This window comes from Manis javanica, chromosome 3 (assembly GCF_040802235.1).
Source record: "Manis javanica isolate MJ-LG chromosome 3, MJ_LKY, whole genome shotgun sequence".
NCBI lineage: Eukaryota > Metazoa > Chordata > Mammalia > Pholidota > Manidae > Manis > Manis javanica.
Window position 1 is genome coordinate 78,573,532 of NC_133158.1, and position 19,645 is coordinate 78,593,176.

At 40.8% G+C, this 19,645-nt stretch overlaps 1 protein-coding gene across 1 annotated transcript in view; it reads right to left on the minus strand.

The window, feature by feature from the left end:
• Positions 1-10,347, minus strand: part of ADGRG7 (adhesion G protein-coupled receptor G7) — a 114,121-nt gene extending 103,774 nt beyond the window's left edge. Inside the window, exon 1 of the mRNA XM_073231760.1 lies at positions 9,989-10,347. Coding sequence (XP_073087861.1) covers positions 9,989-10,103 — 115 coding nt within the window. The 5' untranslated portion in view covers positions 10,104-10,347. The remainder of the gene's footprint in view (positions 1-9,988) is intronic.
• Positions 10,348-19,645: the final 9,298 nt, after the last annotated feature.

The following is a 19,645-nucleotide window of genomic DNA, read 5'->3' on the forward strand; positions in this document are numbered from 1 at the left end:
CTGTTAGCAAGACCCCTATACGACCTCAGCAAGAGCCCCCCTAAAAAACCATTATCCTCCTCACCCCAACACTCCTTCATTAAGCTCTGTCAAGCCCTTGTGGAAGCCCCAGCTCTCCATCTTCCTGATTTGTCAAAGCCCTTCTCATTATACATTCATGAGAGGTCCAGTCAAGCTCTAGGAGTCCTAGGCCAATATTATGGCCCATCCTTTGCCCCAGTAGCTTATCTCTCCAAGCAATTAGACCCCACAGTTCCGATATGGGCCCCCTGCCTACAAGCATTAGCCGCTAGACAGCTCTTGCAGAAGGCAGCTCATAAACTGACATTCAGGGCGCCCCTTACCATTCTGTCCCCACATCACCTAAAAGATCTCTTAACCTACAAAAGTTTATAGACTCTCCCTCCCTCCAGACTCCTGACCTTACTGTCCTCTTTCCTCCAAAATCCCGTTCACCCCCTTTGCCATCCATACCCGAATCATGACTTTTTCCTCCTTTACTGCTGTTTCGCTTTTTTCCCTCATTCCTATTATCTTCCCCGCCACCCCAGCCTCCTTTGTATGGCGATTCAAAGTCAGACAGACTTACACACAGCATCAAACAAAAGTTACTGCCCTCATTGCCACACCAGACTGCCCTCTGAAAAGCTGCTCTGAGCCTTTATACCTCCACTTTCCTCCCTCCACCGAAGTGTTCACTAGCAGCTACCCTTATTCTCCCTACCTCTGCTTCCTCTATGACCAAAAACAAGCCTATTGCAGGTGATGGCCAGACACCTACAGGAGATGTCCCTACTAGTCTTGCGCCATTCACTACATGGGTAACTTTCAGTACCCACAGTATTACTCCTCCAACCGTTTCATGAAATATCCCAACGGCTCATTCTCCTTATCAGTCCCAGATCCCTGGGACTCTCGATGGGCTGCCAGAGTCACAGCCTCAGTTTACTACGGGGGGTCCTCGACCCCCCACGGTACCCTTCATATCTCTCGAAAGTATGTTCCCTCTCATTCCCAGATCTCTCAAGTTGCATCAGATATCAGACATTCCGAAAAAGTCATTATCCAAACTCTTGACGGCGCCTCTTCATCTTCTTATCCCCACCCCTCTTCCCATTTCTCCTACTCTTCATTACAGCTCATTCAGGACACCACCATCTTTCTCAACCACACCCTTAACACAGCCAATTGTTTCTTGTGGGCATCACTACAGCGCCCACTACTGGCCGCCGTGCCCCTCAATATTTCCAACTACTCCTTCCATGCAGAAGGACAACCCCTCTGCCCCCTGGCAGACATACCCCTATGGGAACCAGAATACGCAGATAATCTCACCATCCACCACTGTGTAGGCCCAACTCCACCCCCCTCCAGTGCACTTCACTGCCTCTCTATCTACACCCCTCTTTTGGTGTAATGGCAGTCTTTTCAACTCAGTGCCTCTCAACTCCGATACACCCTGCATTCTCGTCACCCTAATCCCACAGTTTACACTTTACAGCATGGCAGAATTTCTTGAGCTCCAACCTCCCTTGCCCTCGCGCACAAAAAGAGCTGCTTTCCTTCCCGTCATGGTCAGTAGCTCTTTGATCACCTCAGCCATTGGGGCAGGGTTTTCGGGAGAAGCCTTGGGTCACTCTCTATAGGCAGTTAGAGATCTCAACGCCAAACTTGAGGGAGCCCTGACATCCACTGCCGATTCTCTAGCCTCTCTCCAAAGACAGGTCACTTCGCTAGCTAAAGTCACCCTTCAAAACCAGCGGGCCCTAGATCCGCTTACAGCCGAGAAGGGCGGCACCTGCGTCTTCCTCTGGGAAGAGTGCTGCTATTCCGGCATTGTAGAAACTAACATTACCAAACTCACCGACCTTGCCTCCAGCCTCCACTCTGCTTCCAATTCCAACCCATTCTCTTCAATACTAACAAACCCCCTCCTCACCTAGCTCTGGCCCATTGCAGGCCCCATAATAATCATTCTTCTTGCCTGTCTCTTCTTACCCTGTATAATAAAGTTCATCAAATCCCAAGTCGGAAAAATCTCTAATCAAGCTTTCAACCAGCTTTTACTCAAGAACTACCAGCTTCTGGCCACAGAAGATCCCTCTCCCTCGGGTGACCTCCTCACCACATGCTGAGATGGACCCCTCTCTCCACTGGAAACTGTTCCTGGAAACAATGGCCGCAGACACCTGGCTCCTGACACCCATATCCTCTTGGCACCATTGGAATCAACAGGTCCTCAATCTATGGTTACAGGGAACCTTCATTGATTTCCAAACCTGAAGAAGTCCACATCTACTCGTCCTTACTGTGGGGAGTCCTATCAACCCTTTCCTCCCAATCCTCAAGCCCTCACTCCCTTCTCCACCCCTGTTCAGCAGGAAGCAGCCAGAGAGAAAGCAACGTCCACAAACCCATAGAGGAGAAAGGGGGGAATGAAGGGTCCCCACCAGTAAGATGGCAAACTTCCGGCTTCTCTTCAGGGGTCCTCAGTTCCCACCGGCGCCACCTGAAGTCCAATCACCTCTCGCCCCCCTCCCAATCCCAGCACCTAGCCAACAGCCACCAGCCCTGTAGAAGTGACACCTCAATCAATTCATGCCCCTTCCTATATAACCCAGCACCTTTCCCTAATAAAGCAGAACTCTCCGGTGAATTGCTGCTATGTGTCGCTCCTTTCCTTTCACATTCCCCCCTCCCTTTCCACAGTTTTCTTATTAATATCTTTTGCACTATGTGTTGCTTTTGTTACAATGGATGAACCATCACTGATACATTATTATACAAGCTTGTGAGGGTATTTCTACAAGGAAATTTTATGATTACTTCTCTTACGGTCTTTGAGTACTATCAGTAGTAGTCTTCAACTAGTTTCATGATAATTTCTCACTGGGGTTTCTGCACTGTATATGTAGGACAAATCCAGATTCTGTAGCCTGGGGTTTCAATTTCTTGTAGTGACTTAATTTTTTTCCCTACTTATGTCCCTAAACAGATGATAGACTTATTTAATGCTTCTCTGGGCTAGTGAGCAGAAACCTTACTAATCTCCTTTTCATGGCAGAAGCAACTCAAGGCATCAGGCATCACACCCACAGCTCAGGTCCGGTGTCCCCACTTCATGCAAGATGAAGTCAGGTCTCCTAGCCCCCTGTGTACATCAAAGCCACAACCCCCAGCCTCCAGGTCTTATGTCAGTGCCTGCTCATCACTATGGCATGGACTTTCCTTTGGTTTCTGCTACCTGGGATTTCCCTTCAAGGAAGAAAACCTGCTGTGTATTTGAACTACTTTCACATTTTATTCATGAATTCTATATGTTTGTAAGTAGAAAGGAGACTTATCTATGCCTACTCAATCTGCCTTTTTGCTGTAAATCAAGAGTCATTTGTTTACTTAAAGAGTATTTTGACTCCCTTTAAAGCAAACGCCACGGCTTATTATCTCCAGGTCTAGCACAAACCCAGATACATAGGAAGTACTTAACGAATGTTTGCTGACTGGCATCTTTACCATTTGCATTTTGATTGAGGATATTGAGCTTATCCTGAGCTATCCACTTCTCTCTCATAATCATATCAATACCTTGTGCTCCCCAGTTCAAGACCCTACCTTCTGAAATACCTGAATTGCCACAAAATAAATTGTTGAGCCTCTGTTTTTTAAGTAAAGAAAGTCAGACCCCAAAAGATTACATGGCCCGTTTATATCAGGTAACAGTTTTTAGACTTAGGGACTCATAAAAGTGACATTAGCTATTCATTAGCCCAAACTCTTCATTCTACATAATGAGTAACTTGTTCCAGATTAATAATTAGCTGAGTGGGGACTAGAACTCTAATCTCTTGGTTACTAATCACATGCCTGGCTGTCTCCTCACAGTGCCTGCCTTTATCATGGGGAGAACAGGGAGAGAGCAACAGTTTATTTTACTAAAGGATTCATACACAGGCAAACATTTCACAGCAGTATTTTTCTGTTTTAACACCAACATGATATTAATATTTCTCTACATTCTTTTAAATTGTAACAAGTGCATTTCCAGAAATATTAGCACGATTTTCAATACCCTTACTACACGTCATGGAAAATTAAACATGTGACATGCTTGATGCTGCTTGAGAAAGTAGCACAAAATATAAAAAATTTGAAGTATAAAGCATGGGCTGAATTTCTTCTCCTAAATGAGACAAAATTAGAATATGTTTTGAAAAGTCTAGTTTGATTAAACGAAGGAGTAAAAACATCTTTCCTTAGCGAAATTTCATCAGGAGACTCTAATGTTTGGCTCAAATTCTTTGAGTTTAGAATCCAGGCACTTGCCATTTGTCCCAGACAAGGAATTTGAAATATTTGGATGAAAACAAATCTTACTCTTAAATAAGAGGACAATGTTTAGGAAAGCCTATTCCATTGTGAAAAAAACTTAAAAATTTAACGAAATACATATAGTCTTTCCTTAAGATAAAGGTCATTCAAAATTAACTACATGATTACACATTTCAATAAACTGGTTAAATATTTTGATAAAAATTTCCTTGATGGTGTACCATATTAAACATTTTTGAAAATGCAAGAGGATATAGCAGCTCTTAGAACTTTCTGTTTCCGTTTTGAGCTGGTCAGCTGAACTTAATGACTAAACCTATTGTACACCTTCAGTTTGATAAAATGGGTGTCAATCCAAAGGTCCAATCTAGGTCAATTGCATCTATTCAAGGTACAGTTCAGGGAGTGGAGAAAACTATAAATTAAATTATCTAAAATTGGTAAATTAAATTGGTAAAGTATAATGTACTAGATGTCATCTTAAACCTGTAAATGTGTTAACTAATTTAATCTTCACAGCAGCCCTATTCAGTAGGGCTTATTGTCACTCCCGTAAGAGGAAAACTGAGGCACAGAAATGTTGAGTAACTTGATTAAGTTTACTCACTTAGTAAGTGATGACACTGGGATTTGAATCAGGCAGTCTGGCTCCAGAGTTAATTTTTTTCCCTCCTCATGTACCTTTTCTCCCCCCAGCTTTCATGTGCACATTTAACTACCATATTCCATATTGGATGTTTTTCAATAATATGTCATCAAATACCTATAGCGGTAGTTGTATTCAGAATTTCAAATAAAAAGATCTAATACCTGGATATCAAGGAAAAATTCCAATAAACGAAGGTTCTATCCTCTTAGTTTAAGAAGGTGACTTGTATACGGGATCAGCAATTTAAACATTACTAATTCTGATGTTAAAATACTTCATGCCCCTAAGACAATTACATAATAAGATTTATTCCACAAAAAAACAAATCCCTTCCCTTTCATAGAAATTATTTTCTTGATTTACAGAGTGGTAATAGGAGGAAGCAAGAAGGGAAACTGGTAAAGAAGAATTGATTTACAGCAGTCAGATTAACACTAAGTAGCCTGAAACCACAGCAACTTAAAACCCAACTTCATACATCCAGAAAACTCCTCTGGATCTATTTTTTAACACCAAAATGCAACCTGTCCAACAGGAACAGTTATGTGAGGTTGATATATTTTCAAATTTGCATCCTGAAAAAGTACTGTAATTGAGTAAAATGAAAACCAAGTATCTGTGGACAAATTACTTTCTGAGAATCAATAAACTCTCCTTGACTTTTCCCCAGAATACATTTCCTACTATGCAAGAATGTCAATGCTATGAAGTCTGACCTTTGGGCTTGGAAATATTTCACCCAACAAATGTCTCTCATCAACCTGAGGCCTAAGTGAGTGCTGAGATGGAGAATGAAGGTCAGAGCATCTGGGGGTGGGAACGGCAGTCATGATGGCACAGAAGAGGTGGTCCTCTGACCCCGAAGGGTTATAGGATATGCTGAATAAGGCATAATCATCATTACTTATAGGATATGAAGTTAAGGTGCTCTCCCATTAGTAAGAGTTAAAGAAAACATCCCCTACTATTAAGATTATGGACATCTGTCTATGTTTACATTGGGCCTAGCTCAAGATGGAAAATATCAAGGGAAAGATATACAATAAAGCTTAATTATATTTTCATTTTACTTTTATCATCTATGGAACTAAAAAGCCATGCTGCCTCTTGTGTCAGAATGTCTTTCTGTTGGAAGCATGAATCCAACAGAGATGGGGCCCCTTATGTCCGTCCATTCTGAAAATACATCAGATAAGGTGAATGCTATTCTATGAAGAATGACAATGTAAAATGGCTGAAAGTCTGAAAAAACTTAGATTTGATCTGACATAAAAGCATCCCACAAAATTGCTGATCATACGGTTAAACACAAGAGGTCACACACAGTTGGAGAGACCTTAATGAAGCCAGTCTTGAAGTGGTCAATGTGCTGCATGGCTTGGAGCAGAGGAAGAAACCTAAAACCGTGCCTGTCTTAACTGATATAAACAAATTCAGAATGACATTTATTTTAACATTTTGAGAAAAATCCCAAGAAGTTAGCAGCTACGTTACTTTTAATAAGTCTGCTAACTCTTATCCCAGTGTCTGGTTTTCACACTATTCTTTCATTTACTCATCAACTATATGTTGGCAACTATATTCCAAGTACTGTTTTAGGTGCAGGGAATTGAGATTAGTAAGTCAGGTTCCTGTTCTCCCAGAGCTTTCCTGCTAAGAAGGGCGATACAGACAGTAAGGCAGCAAACAAATAACTAAGAAATCATCATGTAATAAAAGCCATAAAAAATACATGTGAAAGAGAGAGAAAGTGACGATAACCTTAGACTGGGTGGACAGGAAAAGTCTCTTTGAGGAGGTGACATTTAACTGAAGGCCTAAATCATCAGAGGAGACAGCTATGTGAAACTGCAGCAAGAGTGCTCCAGACAAACTGACATCATCAGAGAAGAACTTCAAGTCTCAAGCTCCTTTCGGAAATTGCAAGAGTCATCAATATAGATTTGAAAATTTTCTTACCAAGCAAACTTTAAATGCATAAGGTATCTTATTCCTGGGAGTATAGGTGGAAAAAGTCCAACACACTTGGCAATGTATCTCATTGTGATACTTTGGTGAAAGAAAAATCATTATTACTTAATGTTTTCAGCAACAGCATACAAAAATGTCAGACACTATTTCAACAGTCCTGAGAGGAGTCTTGTCTATTTCCTTGAAATGTCGTCAGCTTCGTTAGGTCCAGAGCCTTGAACCATGACCTCTTACAAGAGGACTTATTAAGGAGTAGGAGCAGAGTAAAAAGGTTTTCTATACTACAAAAAAAAAAATCATTGGTGTGCTAAAGGCCATGCCTTGAAGCACTTGTTTGATATTTAAACCAATAATTCACATTAAAAAGTAAAAAGGTAAACTTACTTTTAGAATAATTAGAGATGAACTTACTCACGGACTGCGTTAATCATATAGCTTTCACTGACTTGAAGGCAATGTGACTTCCCAAAGTGCCTGACTTTGCCTAGCAAAACACCAAAAAGCTCTCGTTCTAATGGTTACTGCATATCTTCGTGAATTAGAGTTTTCAGCCAGAGTTGCCTCAAAAAGAAAAGATGAATCAATTGATTGGCTTACCACTGTCTTCCCTCTAAGAAGGAAGAATAGTGTGGGAGTAAAGAGCACAAATACTGAAGTCAGATTCAGGAGATTCAAATTCAGACCCAACAGTTTCTAAGTATGTAAGCTTGAAAACATTCTCTGAGCCTCAGTTTCCCCACCTGTAACGTGGATATCATAAAACCTGCTTCAGAGGTGTTTGTCAGGACTAAATGGAGTAAGGTATGTGAAGTTGTTAGCATAGTACCTAGAAGATAGTAAAAAAAAGAGTTTTTAATTGTAGACTTTATAATAATGAAATATTTAAATAGCATACATATAGCCACATTAATGTTCACTCTGTAGTCAAACAGCAACTTCTCATTAAAATATACTCAGAGCAAAATTTGGATTTTTTTCTGTTTTTTCACAAAGAGACGATTACTTTTTCATGACAGGTAAAAGTGAGAGAGGCATGATTTGTATGTTCTGTTTATATAGAAAAAACAAATTTTGACTGCAATAAAATTAATTGACCTAAAATTATATGTTTATGTATATTTTTCCAAGTAAGACATTCATAGTTTTCGTCAGTTTCTCAGAGATATCCATGACTCTCCCCTCAAAAAATAAATTTAAAAATAATTTGTATCTGTACACACGTAAAGGGATCATAGCTAGACCACTGAATAATTACAGAAGATGGGATGAGGCGGATGTAAAGTGCTGGAGGAGAATGGGGTGAAATAAGCGGGAGGATGTGAAGTGGAATGAACCAGAATTTACCAACTAAAACAAACTCTAGATAAAACGTATGGGGCAAAATAGTAACGGTAAACAGTATCAGTCTTTCCTTCTTTCTCTTTAAATGATAGGAATAACCCCTTCCTTTTCCACTGGATTTACCCAAAAACTGAGTGATGTTCTTTATATAAACAGCCAATTGAAAAGTTCTGCCAGTGCGAGGAAACGTTCCTCTTTTGTGAGGAGCTGGAATGTTCTTACTGTTAAACATGGGTTCTTTACTGTGTATTTTGCATCATCTTGGGTCTTAGCCCTCAGGAAGCTCAGGATATGTTTTTTTTTTTTTATTTAGCAACTACCCTAGCTATTGACTTTCAGGTACTTTCTATCCCCTATGCTGTCCTCTTCCTTATATTTTTGTACTTTGGTCCTTGTTTTAATGGTTCTATTGTACCTGTCTCCTCAATAAGTCAACACAAGTTTCCCTTTTAAAAGTAGATCTCATATTTTAAAAAAGAAGGTAAGAAGTAAAGAAAGTTTTCCTTAAAATACACCCTTTCAGTAAGGTCATTGAAATGTAGCAGTCTTCAGAGTAAAATCGGCAGTTCATAATTTGTTTAACCTCAAATGATTTTACAAACCTTAAACACAAACATATTTTCCCCAAGTTTAAATTTCATTATTTCTATCCTGGCACATGGTCTCATGCTAGTTCTCTAAATCTTATTAATACAGTATTCTCTAAATATTGTTCTTTGGGTGGGGGGGAAGGTTTCATTCAGCTACCATTCCATCAACAGCCAGCAGACTTGACTTCTTTTGTCCTGAACAGTGGACCTTTGCAGCCACGCACTGTTTCTGCTAGCTCCCCACCCTTCTGTCCTCCACAGTTCCTGACTCAGAGAGCAGACCACCTCTCCTCTTACCCTCTCCGGACTTGCATCATTTACCCGAACTTACCCAGTTTCCTTAGAAAACTTCTCTGTTTTTAAACAAAAGGGATTGCTCCGCACATCCAGCTTTGTATCCCTTCATGGAGAACCTCTGCAGGCCAAGTGAACTAGCATCCCAGTTATGGAAAGTCTCTGTTGTGAGTTTCTGGGGTCTTTTCTTTCCCATCATTGTTTTACACATCATTCCCCCCAACCCCCATCTTGCCTGGAGTCAGCTCTAGCACCCAACAGGTAACTAACCAATATTTGTTCAACATCCAGGAAAATAGTTTTCTAAATGATTTAGATGTCTGAATAGTTTTCTACATCTGGAAAGTGGGGAATTTGTATGCAAACTCTAAGATCATGTTATTTATAGTCTTCATGAAAATATTCCTAAACTTCCTTATTGAAACAAACTGCATTCTGTGCATTTTTGATTATGCATGTATGTGTGTGCATGTCCATAACTGTTTACCTTTATTGGATTTGGCTAAACAAATCCAACCACGTGTTATTAATTATTTTAATTATTACTCTGCTATCCGGTCAGGAGTTAAAAGAGCATAGAGGCCAATGCAACTGTTATTCGCCATGCTGCCCACTCACACACACATGTATTCATGTGCATACAACCATATGCTAGCACTCACTTGAACCTTGTCTTTTATATTTCATAGATGGCACCTTGGTGGACAGCCTCAGCCCCAGACATGGCACATACCAGTCCTGGCATGTTAGGTGGCAAGGACAGAGTCTCAATGCCTTCTGTCACACTGAGTTAAACATAGCAGGATGACATTACCTCTCTGGATCCTGATTATGGCCCTCCAAATGCCCAGTCCCAAAACAGTGGTCGTCAGCAGTCCACACACAATGGCCACCAGCACCTTGGGGTCCCACTCACGGCAGGAAGCCATGGAAAGGCCAAACCACAACTCCACTCCTATGTGAAAAACAACTACCTTCTTTTCTTCTTGAGCCAAGAAGTTTAATCAGAAACTACTCCAAAAAATAAAAATAATTCTAGAGCTGAAAAATAAAAATAATTCCTCCTTTCAGGAGCCAATCTATCAGGCAGAGATCCTCATTTTTTAGAATTTTTGAGGTTAATCAGGCAGGATGCAGTTCTGATTACCTAAAAAAAAAGGTACATGCTCTGACTGCAACTATCTCATCCTTCACTGAGTGAGAGCATAAAAAAAGTGATTGGAATCATGGGTAAAGGAAGATTACTCAGGGCAATAAATAAGAAGGGGAGGGAAGAGCTAACAGGGTCAAAGTGTAAATTTCCAGACAAGAAGAACGTGTGGAAGGTAACAAGAAAGACAAACCAGGTCAGCTCCCTGTGCTTTTGATTTAGGAGAGTCTAACAGAGGTAGACTAGCAGGCACTTCAAGGAACAAGACTCCCTCTTTGGGAAATGAAGTAGGTTGTAGGTTGTTCAGGAGAGGTAAACAGGGGCATGCACGTGATTCCGCTTTCAGGAGACCACACTGTGACAGCTGCACTTCATGAGTGGCCTTTACTGGCACAGGGTGAATTCTGAAAAGCACTAAGGCCCAGTATTACAACTTACTTGTTCAGGGCTGAACTGTGTCCCCTTAAAAATTTGAGCATTGAATTTGAAGTCCTAATTCCCAGTACCACAGACACTAACCTTTTTTGGAACTAGGTCGTTTCAGAGATAATCAAGCTAAAATGAGGTCATTAGGGTGGGTGCTATTCCAGTATGGGTGGTGGCCTTCTAAGGAGATTTGGGAGAGGAGGTCCAAGATGGCCACATACGAAGACTCCCCATTTCCACAGACACACCAATTCTACACCTGCACATACAGCAATTCATCCTGAAGAACTGAGGACTTATTGAACAGCTTCTGCATAAGGCTGGAGACCACACAGAGCCTGGCAGGAGCCACAAGCACAATGGGTGCCCTACCCCCAACTCTAGGAACTGAGAGGGAGGAATAGCACTGAGGGACCCAGCACAGACTCACCTGCCCCGGGGCACAGGAAAAAACCTCAGTTTCAAGGGCAACTAGAATATAAGTGAAGGAAACCAATTTACTAACCCTTGAGCTTCTGCCAAATGGTGGGGGAACTGCTGAACGCTCTCAGGGGTCAGAGGTGCCGGTGTAACCATTGTTACCTTCCCCCTCCTCCTTGATAGCACAGATGGGAGCAGGGGCTGAGGGCTCTAGCCAGCTTCCCACCTCAGCAAGCCCTCAGCCTCTAGCCCACACCAGGTCCAGCTGTTCTGCATGGCAGCGCTAGGGCAGTGCACACTGACACACACCCGAGCCTACACCCAGGACACCTAAGGCTGTCTTGCGGGGGTGCCCCCTGCACAAGGCACCCTGTGACCCCCTGGCCCATGCCTACTTTGGTTCTGGCTATCTCACAATGGTGTCCCTTGCACTGAGCACCCCTGGCACCCCCAGCCCATGCCCACTTCAGTTCCTGCTGTCCCAGCGGGGTGGCCCTAGCATGGAGCACCCAGGGACCACCAGGCCTGCACCCACTACAGCTCCCATCAATCATCTGCAACTGCCAGGCTCATGCAGGCTACTCAGGGCTCCTTGCTACACAAGGCCACTCCTTCAAGACGGGGAGAGGTAGCTGTTTCGCAGAAACAAACACAGAAAGTCGAACAAAATGAGGAGACAGAGGAATATGCTCCAAATGAAAGATAAGTAAAAACTTCAGGAAAAAAACCTAAACAAAACACTTAAGCAAGCTGAGAAAGAGTTAAATTGGTTATAAGATGCTCACCTGACTTGAGAGAAGAGCAAATTAGGTATCTGTGGTGGAGGTAGAGAGGAGCAATAGTCCAGAGCGGATGTCAGAGCCCAGTAGGGTAAGGAGGGGACATCTATGAGGGAGGGCAAAAAGTCAGGGAGAGCCCGGCATGGGCATGAGATGTCAGCCCCTAAGCAGAGTGAATACGGTATCCGTGTGATGGGAAATGATGGCCGGCAGCAGGTGTCAGGACCAAGGAGCGAGCAAGGTGTCCAGGTGAGGGACGGCTCAGTACAAAAAATCACAGCCAGATCAGGGAGTGGAGGGCATTCCTTCAGAGACTGAGAGGGATCAGGGGGGCATGTGCACGGGTAGGCTGGCTGGCGTGGGAAGTCAGAACTAGAGTTGAGTGAGAAGGGTGCCCACACAGGGTGGCCCCTAAGGATAGAGAGTTAGACCCCAGTAGGGAGAGAAGGGTATCCGTACGTGGGTGGTGTGGGCTGTTGATCAGAGACTGTCACACACAGGCTGATGGGTCAAACAGATAAACATGTCAGAAAAAAGGGAGCCAGTTCCTCACTCTAGGAGAAGGGAGTTACAAATACGAAAAGGGAGAAAACTTGAATTCAATAAGAATTTTGAAACAGGTCATCAAAAATATGGAAGAAAAGCTACAGGCTGCTAATTTTGAAGGAACCGATATCCTTCAGGGAAAATGGTTTTCAGACCAGTGCATGAATGCAGTCATGAACTTATATCCACAAGAAGAAAACTGATGACTACAACAGAGTTGAGTATTTCAAAGGAAGTTCTTTTTCCACATCTCATTCTCAACACTTGAACTAAATAATTTCCACTGTGCCTTAAAAAAATAGAAACCTAGAGTGTTGAACTAGAATTGGATGTGTGTATGGGTATAGACTCATGGTTTTCAACATATATATATATATATTTTTTTTAAATAATACATATTTCAATGTATATTCAAAAACACATTTTATATATATAACAATATATAAAATATAGATGCAGAAGTGTCCTGTATGCACACAGATTTATATATGTACATTTATAATATATATGACACATTTACAAACAGATATTCTCTATTTCCAGCTGCTCAAAGGTTCTGAAAGCAGAGACACCCATTAGCATTAAGCACACATAGAGCTCAGATCTTGATTTCTAAAAACAATTTTCCACTAAAAGGAACATTGCTTCTTGTAAAAATGGCTAATTCCAAGACTGGAGCAGGGAAAATCTAAGATGAGTCTAGACTATCTCATGCCAGAAAGCAAAGAAATGTTCAAGGAGTGATGGGTATGCAGCAAATGGACACAAAGTGACTTCCCATTACCAAACAGGGACAGTTTGAGCATTCACAGATTTATTATCCATTTGTAAATTTATAACAGATTATAACCCATTAAATAAAATAGAAAACTTACTGTATCTGAAACTCTGGGGGTGAGCTCAGAAATCTGCATTTTAACCAGTCCTTCCACTTAATGCCTCCTGAATTTTGGTAACTGCTGTTCTGCGTGTACTTCTCTCAAAGGAAATAATCTCCCAAAGGAATTTGCAGTAAATTAGTGAATGGCAAGAAATTAAACGGCTTTTTGTGTAATCAGATATTCCTTTATTAATGTTTGTGGGAAATGTTATGGCTTTAATGATTGCCAGATTTTCAGATAAGCCTGATAAAATTCATGAGGAGCATATATTTCTGCCATTTGTGACACCACTGTTCTTTGTTTTATCTTATTCACTTATTAAACCAGATTTGAAATAAGCTTGTACCCAGAAGCATCAAGAAGTTCTGAGATCCCTTTTGTTTCCCTACAATCTGGACTGTGACCCCAATGGAGAATTAAGTACATAGAAACTAGCTTACCTTACCTCCCATTATATTGATGACAAAGGCCAATTGCAACTTCCCCACATGTTACAGCTCAGACTTTCTCCACTGGAAACCCTTCCACTTCATTTGCTACACCTTCATTAGCTAAAATCTCTAAGCTACTATTAACAGAGAAACCCTTGAATTCACCTGTTTGTATACCTATACAACCCTACCCACTCTGTTTTACTAGGTGGTCCATGGAGAGCAGGGAGAAAGATACCAAGAAAGCTTTCCCAGGCCAAGAGGAAGTCACCAAGTCACTGACCTTTCTTTGCACCTTTTCACTACCCTCTTCTCTATATGCCTTTGTTCTTCAGATGCCTTCTTTGCTCCCCAGAGACAAGTGTTCCAGATAGGACTTTGAAGGCTGATTGCTTCATGGGGGTAAAACATCATTTTGTGAAAAGTATCTCACTGAATACTAGTAGAAGTTTGCTGCTTCTAAAACTAAAATACGTGTCCATGGAAGATGCAGGACTCTGATAAATGTAACCCTGAATCAACCTCTCTGTACTCCAGAAGATGAAAGAAAAGGAAGCCTCAAATTCTTTTTTAGTTTTAAATTTACTTCTGCCTTGCTCCAAAGATCTGCAGTTCTTCTCTTCCTCTCTTCTGACTTGTTCCTTTTAGGCTTCTTGTTTTCTCCTTTTTTATCTCTTCCCTTTTCACATCCCCCAGATCTGAGCTGATGACCACAGGTATGTGGTCAAGATTGAAAAAGGAGGAAAATGGATACCTGTGATTAGGTTGAGAGGCATAGAGCAGGAAATTGTTTGATTCTCTTCTTTGCTCTCTGAAAAGCCTGATTCAGGTTAAAGGAGAACCCAGAATTTATGGTAACTAAACAAGAGCTTCGGCCAAGAACATCAGTCCCGTGTAACACTAGTCCTTCTGAAAATAGTAGTATGAAATCATAAGCTTATCTGAGGCAAGATGAGTTGATATTTTCAAGGTCTTGCATAAAATAGTGCTATTGTTTTCACTGTGACATGATAATATTCCAGATCCTAAATTTGTCCATTTATAATTATTTTACAGGAATCATTGGTAGAAATATCAGTTATCTACCGTTGCATAACAGGCCACTCCAAACCTCAGTGACTTAAAACACCACCATTTGTTTGCTCATGATCTGGTACTTTGGGCAGGACTCAGCAAGGATGGCTTTATTCCACATATTCATTTATCCAAATCATCTGGAAGTTCAACTAGAACTTCAAGGATCCAAGATGGCCTTTCTCACATGTCTGGGAGCTCAGCTGAGATGACTGGAAAGGCCATTGAATAGCTGTCTGTCCTACCTCATGGCCTTTTCTCCTCCTGGGCCTCGTCCTCTTTGAGGTCTTCTCAGCAGGACAACCTTGCTGCCCTCAGATGTGGCTGGGTTCCAACACAGCAGCATTATGACCTGCAGGACTCTTAAGGTCTAGGATCATAATTTGCTCCATTTCACTCTTTTCACCACATTCTATTAGTCAATGAAAATCACATGGCCAGTCCAGATTTGATACTGGAGGGGCTAAAAAAAGGCATAAATTCCACTGGGAAGCAGAATTCAGAGGGCTGTGATGTTTAATTTTATGTGTCAGCTTAACTAGGCCATGGTACCCAGTTATTGGTCAAACATTATTCTAGATGTTTCTGTGAAGGTATTTTTTTAGATGAGATTATTATTTAAATCTATACACTTTGAGGAAAGCAGAGTACCCTCATCCAAGCAGTTGAAGGCCTTCCCCAAAAAAGACTGACTTCCATGGTAGATGAGGGAATTCTGCCAGCAGACTGTCTTTGGACTCAAACTGCAGCATCAGTACTTCCCAGCCAGGCTTCTTAAGAGCTTAGGAGCCCACCCTGCAGATTTGGGGTTTGCCAGCTGCCACAGTCACATGAGCCAATTGTTTAAAATAAATCTCAATCTCTGTCTCTCCCTCTCTCTCTCCAGTAGGAGATACATATTGGTTCTGTTTCTAACAGCCCTGACTAATTCAGGGGCCACTTTGTGACAAGCACCACGCATTTTCCAGACAAGGCCCATTCTCTCCAGGAAACCTAATAATAGTGTATGATGCTCAAGGAGTTTATGATCTAGTTAGAGAGTAGGCATATACAAAGTTAGAATACACCAAAGCTAACAATGCAGAAGTCACTAGTTGATAAGTGATGTATTCTACAAGGGTTTCCTCTGCATTCCTACCTGGAGAATGTTGAATGACAAAAAGACCAGTTAAGGAAACTTGCCAACTTGTGTGGGACCACAAAACAGCTAAAAGTATTACCCATCCAAGTTGTCAGCAGGTTTCTCAATGAGGATAATATATTTTATGATTTGTAATAATATCTTCATACCTGGCATTTGCTAAATTACCTTCAGCCTACTATTTTCCAGTTCAAATATATACCTTATTTTGAAGTCTAAAACATAAGGCTTGATTAAAACTAATGTGAAAACAATGGATGTATTCATTTTCTACAGCTGCTGTGACACAGTAACACAGACTGAGTGGCTTAAACAAGAGAAATTTATTGTCTCACTTCTGGAGGCAAGAAGTCCAAGATCAAGTTAATACTAGGACCATGCTCTCTGAAGGAGCTAGGGAAAAAATCTGTTCCAGCCCTCTCTCTCAGCTGCTGGAGGTTTGCTGGCATCATTTGTGTTCCTTGGCTTGCAGACATGTCACCTGATGTGTGCCTTTATGTTCACAAGGCATTCTCCCTGTGTGTGCGTCTGTGTCCAAATTTCCCCTTTCATAAAGTGCCGGCCATATTGTATGGGGACCCACCCTATATAAATACGACCTCACCTTAACTAAACTAATTATACCTAAAACAATCTTGTTTCCAAATAAGGTCACATTCTGACATATTAGAGGTTAGTACTTGAAAAAATGAATCTGGGGAGAACACAATTCAATCCATAATAATGGGTTACTGTGATAACAAATTAAAATCTAAGATTTTAAAAAATAACCCAGACTCTACCTCTAACAATGTTTGTGATCTGGCTTGTTATTTGGCTTAAGGAAGCTTCTTTTAGGATGTGAACCTGTACTTTGGTTTATAAATTGTTTCTATGCTCTGTCATTAGAGGGCAGCATTGTGCTATTATCTCCTGCTGTTAAGCCTATTATGCAGTATTTTCAGCACTCAGACATTCATTCATAATGTAGGCACTGTAGATGTGAAATAAACGTAGACATATTTCCTGGGGGTTGGAGAGTGGGAAAGGTGTCATACGCTAGGAAGAATGGTGCGTCTGCCTCATCCATCTCCTGGATCTTTGCTATGGACTGAACAATTGTATCCCCTCAAAATTCATATGCTGAAGCTCTAAACCCTAAGGTGATCATATTTGGAGGTAGGACTTTTGTGAGGTAAGTAGATCATCAGGCTGGAGCCCTCGTGATGGGATTAGTGCCCTTATGAAGAAGGGACTAGAGAGAGAGGTAATCTAACTCTCCACTATGTGAGCACATGAGAAGGCAGCCATCTGGACTCCAGGAAGCGTGTCTTCACCAAACATCAGATCTAAGCTCAAACCACCCGGCCTTCAGAACGTTAAGAAATAAACGCTTGTTGTTTAAACCACCAAGTTTGTATTATTCTGTTATAGCAGTCTAGCTAAGACAACCTCTCATCAGGTCAAATCACCAGAGATATTTGAACAGAAGCTGAGGTCTCTCCCTCTGAATGGGACACTTGTGTGGGGAGCAAGGGTGGGGAAAGAGTGTCTTTAAAATAAGACAGGCCCATCTAAGAAGGAACTGAGCCATTCACTATGCAGCAGTGTAAACTCTAAGATGGAAAGGGCCCTCACTTTGGTGTCAGGGCACTTATACCCTATCACAGGCTCAGCCACTAGTCTTAGACACGTCACTCACTGATGTCAGAGTCCATAGACAATGTTTGGGGACCTATTTTCTCTAAATTTTATCTTCCTTTGGTTCTCTCTGCTTTCTGTTCCTATAGCTCATTTTCCAATCCTATAGGTTGAGTAGGATCCCTTAGGTATTACAATAGAAATAAAAGAAGTATGGTTGTCTTTAGGAGATTACAAATACTAGGCAGGAAGAATTTATATATAAAAATAATTAGTGGACTGAACAGAATATAATCCAGTGCTACTCTGGGCTCTGTGCTGTAGGCATTTATAGACAGAAGAGAGCAATATGAAGCTGCAGCAAAGAAAGGTTTTGAACTGGACCTTAAAGAAGCTCCAGAAGTTAAACTGTGAGGATGAGGGCAAGGAGGGTGGTTATATAATATCAATATGGAAATCACAACAAACTTGTTTGGGTGAATAGAGAACATGTCAGCCTGACTGGCACAAGGGTGTTTTTGAACAATATGAGAGCATAACTGCATATCGAAGAACACTCAACTGAAGTGATTTTACTTCATTTGAATATAATGCTAATTAATTTAGATTTGATCTGAGAGGCAAAGAAAATCTGGGTCAGTTTCTGAGCAGATGAGAGAGTTGTTCCATCCAAAATTGCTAAACCCCTGCATATTTATGTGGGTGAGATTATACCTATGTTTTAGAGTCTGTATGTATTTTGGCTTCAGGCACAAATCTTTAAGTAGGGAATTATTTTGGTTTCCACCCCCATATTCTTACTTAAAATCTTTAACCCTCCTTCAAGACATTTGAAAACAGGCAGAACAGCCTAAATTCATGAGAGGAACCAGATCAGAGGTTCTTTCTTGCCTCCATTTCAACATTTCACACTAGTGATAGTAATTTTTCCCACAGCTCATACACACACTGACTGAACAAAGACATGTTGCCCCCTGCTTTTAAGAATTAAAGACTATGAAATACTGACAACCAATCCCAGAGCTGTGGGTTGAATTACCTTTAAAAGGAAGTGACCTAGATTTTATTGGGATATCACCTTAATAGCTTGAAAATTGAGTAGACTTATCAGATAGGAAATATATGGGAACAAAATAATAGTGAAAATTGAGTAGTCTTATCAGATAGGAAATATATGAGAACAAAAGTTTAGGGGAAAAAAGTCTTTATGCCTAGAAAGAAACATATTTAAATATCTTAAGAGCTAAAGGATCATGAAATCCCATTAAGTGACATGACAGCCTGGATAGGGGTTGCAGATTTTCATGAGTAAGCAGAAAGAACAGATATTTTAAGTATGACTCCAACTCAGGGAAGTGCCTTTCCTATGCTACAGCAGGCTGTGACACAACCTGTGTGGAGGGTTTGATGTATAGTGACTACAAATAATAGGATCTGCATGTGTGACTAGAGTCACTGTCAAGAATCCTGTCCCATCAATATCTGGGTCCAACATTTCAACCAGCATAGTAGGTATTCCTTGACATCTGTCATAAACAAATCATTTTCTTAAAAAGAAGACTATTTTAACATGGAAAGACTTAGAATTAAGTATAGAAACATTTAAGAGAATCAAAACCATAAAGAAATTTTTGTGTTAAGGAATTGTTCATGTTTAGCATTTTAGGTACTTATAATTTTAAAAATAATTCTGTCTATGAAAATTAGTCTTATAAATTCAATTAATAAATGTGCAACTGAATAAGCTTTAAGCTTATAATTTTAAGTTGAAATCTAAGTTTATATACAATAGTGGGATTTCTAAGAACACTTAAGTTTTACCACATGTATAAATTCAATAAATTAGATCTGTAAGAATACCTTAACTTAGGAAGATTTGTTCAGTTAATTGAAGTACTCTTCTTGAGGATATCAAAAATATTTTACTCATAAATACAGTTTAAGATATTGAAAGGGAAATCTAATTATCTAAGTTTAAAATTATGCCCAAACATTAAAGTCTC